Source organism: Sprattus sprattus (genome assembly GCF_963457725.1).
Source record: "Sprattus sprattus genome assembly, chromosome: 18".
Lineage (NCBI taxonomy): Eukaryota > Metazoa > Chordata > Actinopteri > Clupeiformes > Clupeidae > Sprattus > Sprattus sprattus.
In genome coordinates, this window is record NC_137916.1 from 8,393,792 (window position 1) to 8,412,115 (window position 18,324).

The 18,324-nt window shown below is 42.0% G+C and overlaps 2 protein-coding genes across 4 annotated transcripts; both read right to left on the reverse strand.

Moving 5' to 3' along the window:
• Window positions 1-2,934: 2,934 nt before the first annotated feature.
• On the reverse strand, window positions 2,935-7,684 carry ndufa4a (NDUFA4 mitochondrial complex associated a). Its single transcript, XM_080855854.1, has 4 exons — window positions 7,548-7,684; window positions 6,210-6,298; window positions 5,773-5,833; window positions 2,935-3,269 (listed from the first exon to the last, which is right to left on the reverse strand). The coding sequence occupies exons 1-4, from the start codon at window positions 7,587-7,589 to the stop codon at window positions 3,213-3,215; spliced, it is 249 nt and encodes an 82-aa protein (XP_080711980.1). The 5' UTR covers window positions 7,590-7,684; the 3' UTR covers window positions 2,935-3,212.
• Window positions 7,685-9,695: 2,011 nt separating this feature from the next.
• On the reverse strand, window positions 9,696-18,324 carry slc35b1 (solute carrier family 35 member B1). Of its 3 annotated transcripts, none has more exons than XM_080856757.1 (10): window positions 17,896-18,324; window positions 17,076-17,179; window positions 16,570-16,700; window positions 14,872-14,902; window positions 13,930-14,090; window positions 12,363-12,489; window positions 11,653-11,759; window positions 11,245-11,398; window positions 11,005-11,097; window positions 9,716-9,756 (listed from the first exon to the last, which is right to left on the reverse strand). In XM_080856757.1, exons 1-9 carry the CDS (start codon window positions 18,015-18,017, stop codon window positions 11,048-11,050), a joined length of 987 nt encoding a protein of 328 aa, XP_080712883.1. In that variant the 5' UTR covers window positions 18,018-18,324; the 3' UTR covers window positions 9,716-9,756; window positions 11,005-11,047. The 3 variants fall into 3 exon arrangements, with proteins under 3 accessions (XP_080712882.1, XP_080712883.1, XP_080712884.1); XM_080856758.1 differs by having other exon boundaries at window positions 9,719-9,756; window positions 11,011-11,097; XM_080856756.1 differs by having other exon boundaries at window positions 9,696-11,097; window positions 17,896-18,323.

Consider the following 18,324-nt stretch of genomic DNA (forward strand, 5'->3'; position numbering starts at 1 on the left):
AACACATTGGTTAACCTGTCTACATAATTACACAAATAACGATATTCTGCTTTCTTAATCACTGGTCATTTATGGTAATGCTTTTGGGCAGAGGTACACTGTCAAATTCCAGAAGAGTGGGGTTTGTATGAGACTGGTCAGTGCAAGAACTGGAAAGAGCATGCGTGTGTGTGTGTGTGTGTGTGTAAAAAATAAATAGATTGAGTGGGTTGCAGGTTCACTATGTGTGTCCCGAGAGGTTGGCGTTTGCATTGACATGCTCTGAAAGCCTGACTCCATTAATTTTTCATCCAGATCCACAAACTGACCTTTAAGGACCTCTGTGAGGTCTTGAGGTCAAGCTGTCCATCAGGAAGCTCGATGGCTAACACCCGATCACTGACCACTGCTACGTGGGGCAATGATGAATGTGGCTCATAAATGCGTGGGTATGAAAAGACTGGTTGTTGCTTTTTTCATTGGGTCAACTTCTTTTCAATTGTCCTTACCAATCCCTCAGTGCACCAAATGAAAATGTGTGTCTGTGACAATCTCTTTAGTGTGTGTGTTGTGTGGACATCAAGCTTGGTCCATAAATCTCTGGAGGACCTTTGTATGACCTGCATCTGCTATTTCCTCCTGAATGGCGTCTCCTGCTCCTCACCTCACTCATTATCTTCTCCCCAAAGACCAACAGCCACAGCAGCACAAAGGGTTGTTACCTGCCCATGGGGTCAAGGGTCATGGAGGAGGAGCCAGCGGTGACCTTCTGAGCCATCATTTATCTCCTCTGCCTGTCTTGTCTGAATTTCGGGACACTGAAGCTAGCGGTCGAATTGTAGCCGTGATTAGCAGTGTAGCAGTGCCATCTTCCCTTTCCTTATGTGCTATAGTGAGTCGTGTTGCACTCAACAAGAGACTCAATTACAGCCTATTTACATAGAGTAGCTTTTTCTACCCTGTCTTCTCCTCATTAGTGAAATACACTTGGGACCGGTGAAGAGAGGATGCACTTTAAATTGAAGATGACGGTTCTTTCCGCCACAAGCACCTCTCTCCACAGAACTTGACAAGTTGGCTGCGCCTGCCAGAAAATGAGGCCTCACCTGTTTGCTTCTGACATTCTCCCACATTTAATTTCATTTAAAAAAAAAAATTTGGAACCTGCTGTTTTTGAGCTAATGCTGTTTTTTTTCTCTTCAGATCACCGTGGACTCGAAAGAAAAAGTACGTAGTCACTTACCAACTCCAAAAAGAAACAACCTCTTTCATTAGCGAAGCTGTCTGCGGCAACCTTTGTGGAGGCGGGTGAAGATCTAAGATGTGGATTTCTGTTCACTCTTGAAGGTCTCCTTGACATTTCACAGCGCTGCACAACACTGGCTTCTCATCCTCTGTCGCAGCGCCTTGTCTTAGAGAAGCGAAGCTTGGCCCCTGGTGACATTTACCAAACTCATCCATACATCCCCGCTTTACCACACCTGAATGAGCGCATCAGGGCAGTTCTTACTTGATCTGAGCACAGATGATTCAGTCAGTCAAGAGGATTACTATGACAAGGTGACCAATCAGGTGAGGTGGATGAAAGGGAGATGGAGAACGAGGAGTGAAGGTCTCCCCTGGATGGGTTTGTTTGTCGGAAAATAAATAAATAAACAAAACACAGATTCAAATTAAAAAGAAATTGTGAACTAAAGTGCTATAAATGCTCATATTGCAGACAAAAGAATGACATCAGATATTCGTTCTATACAGATGTTTACTATCTGCTTCCTTGGTCATAAGGCCAAGTAGATGTCACCCCTTTGAAACGGTCAGGCATAAATTATTATGGACAGGCCCAAAGCTGCCTCTGATAAACTGCGTTGTCTGGGGTGGAGATTGGCTTTGCATCGTCTTCCATTCATAACTTAAAAATAAACAAACTGAACGCCCTCTGGTCCTGCGTGATGTGGGTGACTTGAAAGTAGGACCTACCTTGTGTATGCACATGTATAAGCTTGGTGGGAGACTCAAGACTCACTCACCTGCCTCTCCCCAGCTAGCTATGGCTAGCTCAAGGGTTAGTGGCTGGTGGACACATTTTCTTTGGTTGGTGGTTTAATCCAAGTGGACACAAAGATGGTAATCCAAACACCTTGAGTTAAAAATGCCCACAAGGTGGCAACAGAGGGGAAACAACCGGCTCCTGCTCCTGCAGGAGACCTAACCCAGCAACCTTTTTAAATTTCAGAATTGCCAAAAATTCTAATTGATACTATTGAAATTGCCTTGTTGGCCAAGATGATTGACGCAAGGAGTTGTTTCTTGAGATCTTTAATAATAAATGCAGAAATGCAAGTCTCCTGTAACTCATTACTGCATGTAAGGGTTAATAAAAGCCCAGTGTTGTAGCTGATTTAAGATCATATGAAAAGGACACACACAAACCCTCGGCTGTCCTACTACCACATGCCTTCCCCATGCACTGCAGTCATGTCACTCGGTGCTGATGACTGTCTGGACCACAGCCAGAACTTCCATACTATAAACAGCAGCACAACATGACAAAGTTCAACTGAGAGTGAGGGCCCGGGTGATATGAGGAGAAAGGGGTAGCCTGTCCCAGGATAACCCGTTGCTACCCTGCTCCATGGTGACATACACAGCTTATCAGGACACCGAGCCACAAAACGTGCTAGTCATATCCAGCTATGCAACAAGTGGATATGAGCAAGTCTGATCAGGCTAGTCTGGAGCTCTCTAGCATAATAAGAATTAAATAATTATTAAAATGGCTATATATGAGGCAAGAGTATGTGTGTTCTGTCCACAGACAGAATTAATATATTAATGTCTGAAGTCAAGCATGCAAGGCAGGGTCTGTAACTGCTGCATTATGAAACGGTAAACCAAGTAATCCACCAGGCACTTCAAAACTATTAACTAGGTTTAAAATAAATCCAAAGACATCAGTGTCTGTATGAGGGAGAAGATTCTCAATTTATTGCTGTGGACCACCATGAAGAATGAGAAAAAACACAAGTTTAGAAAACTCAGGGGTTAAAAAGGAGGGAACTTTCAAAAAGGACTAGACAAAGCATTGTGCGATCCAGCATCTTTGCATTCAGAGTCAGGGTTAGAAGAGAGGGACGAGAGACTTCCATTCCATGAGCGAAGCCATCTAGTTAAGGTGTTTTTTTCTCAGCCTTTGGTCCAGCACTGTTTTTGAAGTAGTCGATATGCGTAGCAGTTTAAAAGTCAGGGCCTTCCTTCTTCAGCTTATTGTAGTCCAAGTTCACAGCGTAGAACTACAAGAGCAAAAAGGCACAAGTAAGATAACAGAAAAACTTCCAAAATAGCAACTAAAAGGAGGAGAAAAAAAGTGCCATCTATCTATAAATCCAGAAATCTCTGTGTGTGTGTCTGTCTGCCTGTCAGTCTAGGGCGTATCTCCCTGACGTTAGTTATGAGATTTCGCATGTAGCTTACGCATGTCATGAACCTGTGCATCTTTGATTTTGAAGATTTCTGAATTCATAGTTCGCTACATATTTGTATTTTATCGTTTGCCGTAGGCACTATGGGTCTGTTTGCCGTAGGCACTATGGGTAGTGAGGCACTATGGGTAGTGTAGTAATTCAGAGAAAGAGGGGCGGACCCGCGCAACGTGAATGATGTAATAGTCATAGAACAGTCGTCGTCATGGATGTTACCCCAGCTGATGCGTATGGGCCTGGCATGTAACCAACTCTCATTACCATGTTAAGTAGTATATTGTAGTTTGATGTATTTGTATTCACCTTATTCCGCTCTAGACAATGGGCGCTGCCATGACACCGACTCCGGTTTCTTACTTCCGGTTTGAGGTGATCGACCGTGATTAGATATGAGTTCAGGCACCACTTGTGCGGTTGTTGGTTGCTCAAATAATTTTAAGAAAATTAAAAACCTTGAGTGCTTTGCTCACAAAATAAGAAGGAGAGAATGTCCTTGTCCGGTTCCCTATCGGCTACATTCAATGCCACAGAGCAGACGTTTAGACTGGCTAGCTGTGCTTAAACTGAAACATCTTCCCGGTAGTAACTGCATTTTCAACCTGTAATGAGCACATTAACAGAGCCTATACCCATTTGCCATTTGTTTCAAATGTTGTCATCCTCACCTAGCTAAACTGAATCGAAAAAACACTCATAAAAAGTGATATGATCACGTTACTTTTATTAATTCACAGATAAACAAAGGAATTTTTTTCTTCTTTATACCTTCCAAAGGATTGCTGCGGCATGACTGCACGATCTCCCTAATCCAGCCATACATGAGCACCCGACAGTCTCTATCAACCCCGACGGCTGCAGCATAACCCAAGCTATAACCTTATGGTTAGGACTTTGGCTCCTGTCGACCTCTGCCTTCAAAAATACATAATCTTCGTGCTTACATAAAAAAATGCGCCCGACTTTATTGCTATGGAAGTAATTGGAGGCCTCAGTACTTTTATAATTACGCATCTCCTCACGATCTCCACCCTCAGAAAAGACAAAATAATTGATTATATCAATATGGCTAACTCCTGGCCATAATTTCATCTCATCCACCCAACCTGTCAGTTTTGACGGATTTGGGACTCTGATATTCTCTTTTAAGATTTCATCGGCAGTGTGTAGCCACCGACTACTTCCCATCTTGAATGATCAGTTATGTACCACCTTAAAATAACTTCCTTAAGCCTTAAAATAACGATCTTTAAGCAACGCTTGTAGGATCATGCAATGTAAACAAACATTTAACCGGAAATAGAAAACCGTTTAGTCAGTTGAACCCGCTATGAATCATGGGAAATAGAACAGTTAAAGAATAAGAGTTAGCTTTCTATTCAAAGTTGCTGGTTAGCCTAGACCAGTGACCATGCGTTCATGCATCTACTGACTCAATGAGAGAGGTTTTCCGATGCATTAGTGTCCCGATGTATCTGTTGTAATTCGTGTGTACTTTGTTTTCTCATTATTCAAAAAGGCTATACAACATTAAAACATTTCTTAATGAAAAGGAAACATGCATCACAATAATACTTCAGTGTAACCTGTACCTATGTGGAGTGCAATTATGTCTTGCTATTACACTACCCAACAGCTACACCTACGTCTGCTAACACTACAGAATGCATAATTCCTACGGGCACTGCACTAGTTAAAATAACAGTGATGAAGAAAATTCAGTGCCTACTGATGAGGGAATTCAAAACACAGCAGACAATCATCCAAGAGCCAACGCCATTAAAGGAACACAGCCCTTGCACCCTTTAGAACTGACTGAAATCCCTCTACTTGACTCCGTTTCAAATGGTAAGCACAGAATGATTGCTTGATTAGATTTGTTACTACGAAGCAAATCAAAAGCCCACGTGAGATAATCCACATCTTAATGGGACGCACTCCTGGATTAAAGTTTAAAGCTGGTTGGGTTTACACACGGCAGTTGTGATTCCTGCCAACAGTACTAGGTGGACTGGGAATTGTGAATGTCAGATCTTCTTGCCAAATGCTATGTCCTTAACGTATATCATTTCTAACCTTTCTGATGGTTGTAACCGTCAAAAGAATGTTTCAACTGAATGAAATAGAGACCATTATTCAGATGCTGTCATCTTAATCCAAATAGATTAATATGCGTTGGATCCTGGGCTTCTTATAATGTCCATGTCTGGATTCAGTCTGCAGTGCCTATTTAGCTTGATGAATGAACCATGAATGAACCACACCAGAAGCCATGACTTGAATGTCCTTAGATGTTCATAAACATGTTGTGTAATACCTTGTACTGGTAAGTGGGAGGCAGTTTGGTCCAGGGCTCAGGGTTTCCATTCCTATTCCAGCTGAATGAATGGATGAATGGATAAAATGATTTAACAAATGAGCTCACAGGTGAATAAATGGACCTAACAATGTTTCCTATCGGGCTCAAACTTCAACCATAAGTCAATATGGTTGCATAGTGTATAACAAAGGTTAAAATGTCAATGAAAGTCAAAACGATAAAGGTTGTCTATGGGGAAATCAAACCAAAATATTTCAGCAAATTCAGTGTTTAGCCATAAAAGTACTCAATTGCACTACAACTTGTAATTATAACATTAACATTTTGAATAGTTTCTAGTTTAAATAGTAAGGATTATACGTATTTTTTTATGAATAAAATCCAGCCCCGAGACTTTACCCATCTGAAATGTCTTAGTAATGCGGGAATCTCACCTAACTTCAGGGCTGCAGATGCCCAGTCTTGCCAGGTAGGCCCCACACATGACACAACCACCACCGATGAAAACAAACAAGGGAATAAGCTGTAGTAAAACAAAAGGGAGAACATTCTTGTCAAATTCTTGTCATGTTAAAGACGCCACTTGTTTCCATACAAGTACAACGTATGCAGGATCTTGACAGTACTACAACTGTACATCTAGCATACCCATTTCGATCCCGTTAAAACCCAATATAATTTGGCAGCATAACATTCTTAAATCTTTTTATGTAAGGTAAGTAGCTATTAATATTACGCCACTAATCAATAACTTCCAATAAACCAGTCTTGAAAGAAAACCCTGTTACCAAGAAAAAGTAGTTAAAAATAAGTAGTTTGTTTTGTAACCAAAGCATAAATCCAGGGGTGACCGCGCTTTTGCAGCCCCTAGACTGTGGAACTGCATCCCCCTCCCTATCAGATCAGCCCCCTCTATTGACTCCTTCAAGTCCAGGCTCAAACCCCACTTTAATTTTCTAGCATTTAGATCCTTCTGATCTGAGTTGATAATTTGTATCCTTGCTTTCTGGTGCTTAGTTGAGTGTTTCGTTTCTGTTCTTATTATATTGTGATTTAATTGTACAGCACTTTGGTGAAAGCGAGTTGTTTTTTAATGTTTAAGTTTGACTTTGACTTTGTTATAGTTAGCAATCGTGTCCTCGTTTCACCTGAATCGTCCTTGAGGTCACCTATACACTGACGGGACTTCGAGGCCTTCTTTGGCTGCCTGGACGTTTGTCGTTAGCCTAATACGTTTAAGCTAAGCCCGCTGATACTAAGTGATATCGTGGTAAAATCAGGGTTTAGCCTACTTATTTGGATAATGAATGTATTAAGGAGTAAGACATTTAGTAATGTTAAAAGCTACATCACAAATACCCTATTACTCTATCTAGTGAAACGCACGTTCCAAGTTGACATTCAGCTAACTAAAGCCCATCTAGGGGGTACTCTCTACTACAGTTAAACTGACATGACCCCAAGCCAGTGTCCCACTTCAATCGTCACGTTAACAAACATTCACAAACTACGCTTAATATATTTGGTTCCAGAGACAACCCATTGTCATTGTTACTAATATATATTAAAACGGCCAATCCACCAGGTTAACAAACCGTCAACAACGGGCTGAAAAACAATTGACGTCAGCTAGCAAGCTAAGTAGCATAGCGTAACTTCCTTACTAGCAGGTTGGCTAGCTAGTGTCTGCTACTATCGTGTTAACATCACTCAATTTCAGATAACATTTCTAGTGTTAAGTGTCAGACATCGGCCCCAAAAACACTACTTACAGCTGGATGGCTCCTAAGTTGTTTGCTAACCGTGCCAAGCATTTTGCCAGTAAGATATCAGATCCCAAAATGTACAGAAACGCGGCCTAATCGCGACCTGCTCACAATAAATATGGCTAAGAGTCAGGACTGATGAGGAAACCAGTATCACGGGTCCCTCGCATTAGTGCCTGATCTTATTTAATACCATGTGTGGTAACACTAATTGCTATAATGAAAATAATATTTTTCTCTATATGTTATTAACATGACATTAGCAGTTAGGTATGAAATATTTAAGGTTCATTGTTTTGAAACGACATGCATGTAGGCATCGCCAAAGATGCCTAATTCTCGAGATCATCCAGATTTTTAGGCACAGCTGATCTGAAATCAGACCACGCAACCGGAGTGATGACAGTCTTTTCTAAAATGTTACTGGAACTAATTTATCCACTTGAACATCACATTCAGAATTCAAAAAGCGTGTTCGAAAACTCGCTCCAGTAAAATGTGGACAGATATTCATTTAATGGAGTGCTTCTAGGCCGTATTAGGTGTGCAAAGCCAACATATCGTGCAGGAATTTTGTGTCATCAGCTGTTTTGCAGGGTTGCAGGTACACAAACTGAGGGGCCGTGCAAGAAGGAGACTAGTAAGAGAGGCCACCAATAGACCTATGACTACTCTGAAGAAGTTTTTCAAGCTTCAGCAGTTGAGATTGGAGAAACTCTGCATACCACCACTGTTGCCTTGGTTCTTCACCAATCAAAGCTTTATGGAAGAGAGCCACTGTTGAAAAAAAGGATCGACTACAGTTCGCCAAAAGGCATGCGTCAAGTGGAAGAAGGTTCTGTGGTTTGATGAGACCAAAGTGGAGCATTTTTCAACATGTGCCATATTCCTTCCATTTCTTGATGATGGATTGAACAGAATTTCAGGGGATGTTAAGTGCCTTGGACATTTTTTTGTATCCTTCCCCTGACCTATACTTTTCAATAACCTTTTCTCTGAGTTTCTTAGGGTGATCTGTGGTCTTCATGGTGTAACAGTAGCCAGGAATACTGATTACTGAATACTGACAAGTGAATGGACCTTCCAGACACAGGTGTCGTTATACTACAATCACTTGAGACACATTCACTGCACACTGATCCCCATTTCACTAATTGTGAGACTTTTAGCACCAATTGGCTGGACCTCTGTTGAATTAGGTCAGGTTATATAAAGGGGGTGATAAAGGGGGTGAATACTTATGCAATCACTTATTTTCATTACATATTTTTTATTTTATTTACATAACTGTGTAGAAATATGTTTTCACTTTGACATTTAAGAGAGCTATTTTGTGATTTTTTTTGTCCAAAACGTCAACTTATATTGACCATGACTGATTTATAAAAGCCATAAAAGGGTAAAACATCCAAGGGGGTGAATACTTATGCAAGGTACTGTATATATGAGAGAGAGAGAGATTGTGTGACTCCATTTTTAAAAGATCTATTTTAATTTCTCTTACTGTACTTCTGTACTTAGCTGTACTAATGGAATATTATTTATTGATAACTTGGGATTTCATTTCATCTCACGGACAGGGCATAAACATTAAACCCTGAGTATAAAAAATAAGAAATTCTATCCAGTTTGTCACGTTTTCAAGTGCCTATTTCCTCCTACCTCTCCAAAGAACTCAACTGCTGGGTATAATTGTAGGTAATTACTGTACAATAAAATAATTAAATAATACATTTGAGGCTATTTATCGGAACTGACATTTAAGATGTTAGATTGATGTATCTATTTTCTAATTTAGTTACTTTAAAATTATTTGTTTTCTTAAAAATTATATTGACAAAATATGTAATTTTTTAGTTTCATATCATTGAAAATAAATCTTCTCATTCCTCCATCAGAAACAGAACAATATCATGCTACAATACAATTGGAATTCATCTTTAATTGTTGCTAAGAGTGCTCACAACAGTGCATTGAAAGCAAAGGCAGTGATTCTTATAAGCCACTGTCACTGTCACAGGACTTGGGTTGAGGGGTTGTACCTTATACAACTATGGTTTGCCAATTAAGTTTAAGAGATTTCTTTTATTGCATGGTCGTAAAGCTACATAATTCTGACAAAAACATGACACAACCACAAGAAAGACCCTTGTCCAATCTTGGTTTAATGTTGAGAGGGTGTTCAGACTTCAGAGACCGGATGGTGTTTGCAGATCTGCACACAATGTTTTAGGCAGATATCAGCAAGAATGAAAATACTCAGGCATACATAGAGGAGACAGCTTGTATGTTCTAGACTCCCTTTTTAAAAGATCTACTGTAATTCCTCTTACTGCACTTCTCAAAAAGAGAACATTATTTATTGATTATTTGGGATTTCATTTCATCTCATGGACAGGGCATAACCATTAAAAACCGAGTATAAAAAATAAACATCAAGAAATTCTATCCAGTTTGTCATTTTTTTTTTATGTGAGTGCAAGGATGTGAAGAGACTTGTGTGTTAACGCATGATGACCCAATGCCCTCATGTACCAAAGGTGACGACAACAAACAAGAAAGCATTCCGTTGCAAGAGGTGTTCACATCTACATCTTCCAAGAGATTCAAAAATAACAATCATCCAGATGGCCAGGTGGGTTACTACGTCTCAAGCACACATGCTTCAAGGGGAATAAAGAGCCACGGTGCTTCGTCCATGTGTACTTTATGATTCTGGTTTCAAAGTACAGGGAATGCAACAGCTATCAGTTTAGATATCTTTGACAAAACGTGTTTCATGAGAGACCACTTGTATGAAACACATAAAAAAACAAGCCAGGGCATGTGCCCACTTTTGACAGACTCCAGAAATGCTACAACAGTTATCATAAGACTTACAGCACAACTGTGTACAGTTCAAGATATCATTCCTAAACCACAAAGAATTAAAATAAAAGTTCCTATGAATACACACTAAATGAACAGATAAATGATGATATAGTAGAAGATTTAGTTTGTTTTCAAGCAAGAGTGGATTAATCCCTTGCTATGCTGGTGAAGCTGACATAATACAGTGATGGCAGATGCATGAGTCCTGTAGTCTTAAACTGGTAGCCATTGCATTGAACCACATTTCCCCAAATACATCTGTTAGGATCTGGGGTTGACTTCAAAATGAACAGCCTGTCCGGTCACACAAGGCCAGTCGACATTACACAGATTTGAGAGACCACATGTTTTGGATGAGATGTATCTGTGCTCACCACAGGGGCCAAACGAATGGAAAAGGAAGTGTGGAGAGGGTCCTATGGACCTCAGCCAGAAGCAGATGCAGGACTTAATTCCCCTCAGCTAAATGAATATTGTTTTTAGTTTGTTTCCATGGAGCATGGCTACATGTGATTCAGCAGAAGGCAGACAGATTGGATCACTGTCTGTCAGTCCATTGCACGTGCACACACACGTATACGCACACACTCACACCCACACAGAATTTCACTCGCATCTCCAACTGTCCAATGTTATTATGTTGTCTTTTTGGTCATCTTGCCGAATTTGGCATCAAATCCAAGACCTGCAGATCAGAAAAGCAAAAAACACCCAAATGTGAAGACAGTATCTGTATCTATGATGCACCGAAGCTACTAGCCTGGTCCTTTCTATACAAATGAGAAACACAAAGAGCTACACAGATGGATGTTTTCTTTCCCAGTTCACTTACCCATGAACACCAAGATGGTTCCAGTCCACTGCATGTCAGACATAACGTTGCCAAAGAGCAAGACGGAGCCCAGGATGGTGAAGAACTTGCGTGTCGTGGTGATGATGGAGCAGGTCAGGGGTCCAAAGTACACCACGGTCATGAAGATGAAGGTCTGAAGGAAGAGGAAGAGGGTGATGAAGAACAACGTCATGTTACTACAGCAGGGACAAAACACTTCACCAGCCGAATGTGATGAATGGACTTCACTTAAATTAGATTTAGAATGACAGAAGTGAAAGAGATGTATGAAAGACCTTCCATTTCACCATCTCCAGACTGGATGAACTGCGTGTGTGTCTGAGGGCCACCTCTTACACTGTGCAACAACTTAAATCACACACAGACACACACACACAGAAGACTCACCTGGCCCAGTGCACTTGTTAGTCCAAACAGCATGATGTTGTAGATGATACTGGGATAGCGGTCAGCAAAACCCAGGAAGTCCCAGACCTCCCCAGTCCACAGCACCCCTGCAAACAGGGAAAATAGGATGAAGAGAGGGAGGTAAGGTTGTGACACACTGTTCCTCTGATGTGCACACCTACCTAGTGCACTCACTTGCGTTATTCCCCTATTCCCTCATTAGCCCTCATTATTCTGGGCCAATGTTTATAATACAGTCACCTCAGTGATTTCATCTTTCATTTCATTCCAATCAAGCTTCCTCCTTTTGTTTTGGGTGGGGGGGAGGGGAAGGGGGGACAGAATATCCTGAAATGATGGACCTGTGGAGCTTTGCTGCCCTCTGGTGGTTGTAAAGAGCTACAACAATGCATGACATGCACGCACTGCAAAGATCCATTAAGGCAGGATAGAAACCTGCAGTTTACCCAAGATTGCTACTGCCATTTATTTCAACAAATGACCCAAAACTAAAAGGGATACATACATGACATATGTAGCTGTACTAATGGCATTACACTTTCGGATACCACCTGTCCTTCAGAACTATATATAGCCCCCCTGCAATATCCATTTCTGAAATCATATAATAACTAAAGCCCCCATATTAGCCTGTGGCTAGAGAGCTAAAGTGCTAACAAACTGAATAAATAATTTCTTAATAGTCTCACCTAGACCCAGCACCAGGATGGACCACAGGTTGACGTTAAGCATCATGTGATTGGCGCCTGTCTGGTAGCGAGCCCTCATGTGATCCTGGGACACACCAGTCAGGCCATCCAGGGTCAGGGACAACAGCTGCAGCAGGGAGACAGAGAGTGCAACAAATGAGACACCGTGGCAGAAAGGGTGAGGTAAAACACAGGCTTAGCTGAAGCGCAACAGGGCACACTAAATATCTGGGCTAAAAAAGGCTCGACTGAAGAGCTCCACCACCTGGTAAGAGAGATGTGGAAGAGGGGCACATGAACCAAAATAAAGGCATGTTGTAATAATAATTGATAATGATAATTGTATAGCCTTTATCACTCTGGCAGGGGGACTGCCAATGGAAACTAGCCTTTTGGCTATAATTGGGTGCGTTTAGATTTTAATGTTCATGAATGTACACGGTCCCTCTTGATCAAAAAAACAAATGAATTGATTTATTGATAGTGTGAATAGCCCGGGGTTTTGGGTATTCAATGATGCTACCAGTCAATAAACAGCTACAATGTTAGAACAAAGTTATGGCGCAACGAAGCGAGAGCGAATTGAGGAAGTACTCTGCTGTTTTGAGTCCCAGCTGCTCGAGCTCATCCTTTCATTTTGAGTGCATGTGATGACCCGGCTTAGTGCAGTGCACTCGGAGTCTGTTTGGAGAGCAGCTGTGTCTGGCGTCTCACTTTCAGAACCGGTACCACAGAAAGAGCAGCATATGGCTGAGCAGTGTGACAGATGGAAACGGCTGGAATTGACTTCAACCACTGTGGCAGAAATCTTCAAAGTTCCCCTTAAATACTGCTGACGGCTGTTCAGTTTGCACTTAATGGTTCAGTGGGGGGAGGGGGTTTCACGTCCGTAAAGAAATAGAAACTGCTGCTGCTGTAGCGGTCACTAACTCTCACCTCTGGTGATGGTTGTCTTATGTCAAGGCCTCAAATTAGAACGGGCCTGACAGTCTGTTCATATTCTGAGTGAAATTAGTACACCCATGGAAGAAATGTTTTTGTTATTAGCAGAAGAGAAAAGGCTATAAATAAGTCTGTTTTTCTCTTCACAGAGGCATAAAACATTACATAAGATCCCACAGCTCTTTAATATCTGTGAAGATAGCCACAAGCCATCATTTCCTTTGAACATGCCGTTCTGGGGAATTCCTGCGTTAACTGTTTACAGAACAATAATTCCCACGAGGATAGAGCAGGGCATTAAGGTAGTGACGCTTCATTTCCAGCTTTTATGATGAATAGCTGAACATGACTGTGCAGCTGTCCAACTGCGTGCTAATTAGCTTGATGCTAAAGACCAGACCAGCCTCAGATTCATCTTGTTCTACCAGTGCAGCCGGACGCAGCAGCCAGGGAGGTGAACAAGTGTGCTATTTGGGACACTACCTCAGGGAATGCATAGAGATCATGATCTGTCCTGGCCCCCCAGTGCAGTATCAGGTAGCAGCTATTGAGAGGGGTAATTAGTTTATCTTTTTTTTAAGACTCAGAATCTAAGAGTGGGATTGTAAACAGAGCAGATGCTCACCAGCAGCATCTCTCCGAAGCCAAACTGGTGCTCATCCGTGGCTGATCCCCCTTTGTTAGGCTTGTAGAGGAAGAGGGCCACGCCGCTCACGATCAGCATCACACACAGGTACTTGGCAAGGGGGTACTTCTTCCTCAGGATGGTCACACCCAGGATCATCACTAAAGAACAGAGACATGGAGACACCCAGAGTGAACACTAGGCCCTTTTACGATGCAATGCAATACACACATTGCATGTGAAACTACAATGTCAGTTTCCCAAAGGGATTAGATAAGGTGTATTTCCATGACAAGGAGACACTGAGAGGCCACATGAACATGTGTTTGCACAGGCTGACACGGCCTTTGGACAAGCATGATAAGCTTGCACTGAATGAGCACATGTATAGCCCTGTCTAAAACTAAACTAACTAACTAAAACCATCTCCCTATTAGTCATCTCTGGGGGACATCAAGCAGATGTATAGACAGTCAACCCAGCACAGTACATGTTGTTCATGTCTATAAAAACTCCAAAAGAAATAAAAGTTGTATTCAAAAAGTTATCAGGCATTAGTACTACATGAAAAACTGGGAAACTGGATTCTTGTGTGTGTGTGACAAAGTTATTGGTTACCTGGGCTTTGTCTATCAGGTTGGACAACACCATTGCACAAGAGCACACTTAGTTCTGGAATGTACAGTCTTGCTTATGTCATACACAAATACATACCGACTGATGGGAAAAATGTTAGCAAGAGTTCCTGTTCTAAGTGCTGATCTACTGTCCTTCCTGTTCTAATCAAGTATGGATACCCAGTTCCACATGTTTACTTTTTCTGCGGTAAGCATAGACTGTGCAATAGCTGAGGTTAATATAATTTGCCAGCCAAACATAAAACATTCTGAAGACAAGAAAATTATTGCTTCATTACTTTACATAATTGTGATCATCGGTTACCTGGAATCGGCTTGCAAGATTTCCCCAACACCTTGAAATATTAACAGAAGGGGAGAAAAAAAGAAAGGAAACTCTTATATAAGAACACCACATACATTTGTAATGTACAGTGTGACCAAAGACATTAGTGGAAAAGATCGGGGCAGGAGAACATGTTATACAGGGAGGAGGGGGGGCAGGAGAACATGTTATACAGGGAGGAGGGGGGGCAGGAGAACATGTTATACAGGGAGGAGGGGGGGCAGGAGAACATGTTATACAGGGAGGAGGGGGGGCAGGAGAACATGTTATACAGGGAGGAGATCGGGGCAGGAGAACATGTTATACAGGGAGGAGGGGGGGCAGGAGAACATGTTATACAGGGAGGAGATCGGGGCAGGAGAACATGTTATACAGGGAGGAGGGGGGGCAGGAGAACATGTTATACAGGGAGGAGGGGGGGCAGGAGAACATGTTATACAGGGAGGAGGGGGGGCAGGAGAACATGTTATACAGGGAGGAGGGGGGGCAGGAGAACATGTTATACAGGGAGGAGGGGGGGCAGGAGAACATGTTATACAGGGAGGAGATCGGGGCAGGAGAACATGTTATACAGGGAGGAGATCGGGGCAGGAGAACATGTTATACAGGGAGGAGGGGGGGCAGGAGAACATGTTATACAGGGAGGAGGGGGGGCAGGAGAACATGTTATACAGGGAGGAGGGGGGGTTGGTTTGGGGCTCTGCTAAAGTTAAAATATGGGTCATGGAGGTAGCCTGGATACTGCTCCGTTGGGGAGAAATTATCACAGATCCGAAACGGATCTAGCCAATCAAATTGTCAGGGCCGGCTTTATACAATGATGGATAGATGGCTTGCGTTGAATTAACGGTAGATTCTAAATCGTACCAAGATGGCGGAGTCTCGGGAGCCTGTTAGTGGGAAATATTTTATGTGAATTAAGCTGTCTACACGACTTTTTTATGTCTACATTGACTTGGTTAGTTGTGTATGTGCAACACGAATGGTGCAGAGTATTGTAGGTCTCAACTGAAGCTCTCTAGCCCATTATTGTTAGGTTATTGCTAACGCTTAGACCAAAAATCCATTGAAACACATAGTAGCTATAACGTGAGCATGCATATCTCACAGATAATGACAGCACATTCATTTTGAAAGAGGAACAGAGAAACGCGATTAAGGCATTTGTCGATCGAAAAGATGTTTTTGCCGTCCTTCCTACGGGATCTGGTAAAAGTGTAATGTATCAGATGGTCATACTACGCTGCTCTGGTTCTAGGTATCCAATTGAGCGAAGAGGCCTTTTCTTTCCTGGTTCCTTGAAACACGCCCCATAATCACAGCTCTATGGAGCCGTATCAGACTCATATTCTGACTAGAATTATGAGTATGACATCGTCAGGCTATCATGGAGGTTCAGTGAGAAAGCTAGAGTGGGTGTACCTAAATTCATCCATAATAGCATGGTGGACAGGTCATTATGCACACGCATCCATACATTGGGTTTATCTGTTACCACCTTTACAATTAATTAATAAGATGGCATTTGCATGCAGTTTAGTAACTGTCTCATCCTTTTTTACAGTCCTCAAAAATACACTCTTACGATCCATATTTTGTTAGCTTTCTTTGACAACATGTGTGCATACAAACAGACTTAAGTCATCTGAATTAGTTTAAGCCATAGGTAATAAGCACCTGTGTGGGGTAATTGACATACTGCAGGGCTAGATTGCTGGACACCATGGCACCCAGGTAAGACAGAGAACACGCCCCATAGAGCCAGTTCTTTGTGTGGTCTTGTCTGGAACCCTCAAAAAACTGGATCACTGTGGAGGAGAACAGAGGAGAGGTGAAAGAGTTCAGCAGGTTGAATACAGAGAAGAGCAGGGCACAGAGGCCTAGGAGAGGAGAATATATTGGGGGACAAAGGGAGGAAAAGAGCAAGAAGACAACTGCAAGAACAAACAGCCACCCATGTACAACTCTGAGAGAAGTAACATGATGTACTTGATGATCAATCGGTTCCTTAATCTCTTTGTTTGCCTACATAAGAAAGCTTTTATCAGATTGTATTGTTTATCGGCTTAGCAAATGGAGTTTATAATGAAATAGCTTACATAGTAGTGTAGAAACACACAGACACAGGTGTAAACTCAGTATGAGTGACTAGACAAGGCTGTGGGGTGGCAACGCTTACTTACAGATTTTGGCAAATGCAGCATTGAAGATACACTGGATGAACACTAGTGTGGTGGCATAGCGAAACTTCTCTTTTGACTCTCCCTGGCCATATTCTCCTCGCGTGCTGAGGAAGCAATGGCATTACTATGGGGCTGTTATAGAGACATATATAGAACAAACACAAAATCCTGCTGAACCAAAACTCAAGTACAATGTATCTGGCTCAGTCTACCTTTGTGCAGACATCGTAGACAACATAGCTTCTATCTACATGGATGTAGCTGATCTACGTAAAACCATGGGCCAAGTAGAAGCGTCCACTGCGAGTCACCAGGCAGTGACTTTAAAATATACTCTCATACATCTGATGTCAACTATTGGATGATGACATTTAATACAGTCACTTGCTGGCTTGCAATCTAGGTAATATGTCAAAAGTAATTTGAGCCTACGTGTACATCTAGGAGAGAAAAGGCAGTTACATAAAAACTATCACAAGTGTACACAGACAGTCTGCTTTTGATCGTTTTAAAAATAATAGTATACGAGAAATATGTAATTTAAAGCTAGGAGGTATTGTAACAAGCTAACACTAACACTTGCACTAGCTAAATGCAATAGCATCAACTACATCCATTGATTTATAATAACGTTAGCTTCATGTCAGTAGTTAGATAGCATTTTGGGCGCAAAAAGCCACTACCGCTATTGCTGCGAAAACGTTTTCTTAGATGGTTAGCTAGGTGACAGCTGGCTCGTTAAGATTTAATGAAAACTGACGTGTCTCTATTGACATTAGTTGTGTGAGGTTGCTAGCGATAGCGCACTGACTCAACTTACATTGTTTCTTGAAGTATGCCATAGTAGAAATAACATACAAAAACTCCGCAAAAACAGATGATGAATCGTAGTCTTTCATTTAGCCATAACGGCGCCTTCCCGTCTCCCTTCCCCTCGGCCATGCTGTCGTCTATCAGTGCTGGTAGGGTCACAGACACGGCTCCGCTCCCTTGGCTCCTCAGACCCACGTCTCGCTCCACTATCCCCGTTGTCACAAATCCGGAAATGGTGACACTGTTAGGCACCCAGAAGGGTAGCCCGCAGTCACAAAGGATGAGTGTTTATCTCTGTACCTGGTCCAGCGTCTGCTTGAAATGTCAGAATTTCCTCTCCCTTATAGAACCGGCTTTCTATTTAACATCTCAGCTAGCTTTGGTGACCGACATGCCATTTTCATTTTGGTTACTACCTGTCGCGTTTTCTCCTGAC

Coding starts and splice junctions, on each gene's coding strand:
- slc35b1 (XM_080856756.1), bottom strand. CDS start 18,017: ATGGCCGAGGGGAAGGGAGACGGGAAGGCGCCGTTATGGCTAAATGAA. Junction 14,903..16,569: donor ATGTCAATTACCCCACACAG/GTGCTTATTACC, acceptor TAATATTTCAAG/GTGTTGGGGAAATCTTGCAA. Junction 11,399..11,652: donor TAACAAGTGCACTGGGCCAG/GTGAGTCTTCTG, acceptor CTCTTCCTTCAG/ACCTTCATCTTCATGACCGT.
- ndufa4a (XM_080855854.1), bottom strand. CDS start 7,589: ATGCTTGGCACGGTTAGCAAACAACTTAGGAGCCATCCAGCT. Junction 5,834..6,209: donor ATCTGCAGCCCTGAAGTTAG/GTGAGATTCCCG, acceptor CCATTCATTCAG/CTGGAATAGGAATGGAAACC. Junction 3,270..5,772: donor CTCCCACTTACCAGTACAAG/GTATTACACAAC, acceptor TTGCTCTTGTAG/TTCTACGCTGTGAACTTGGA.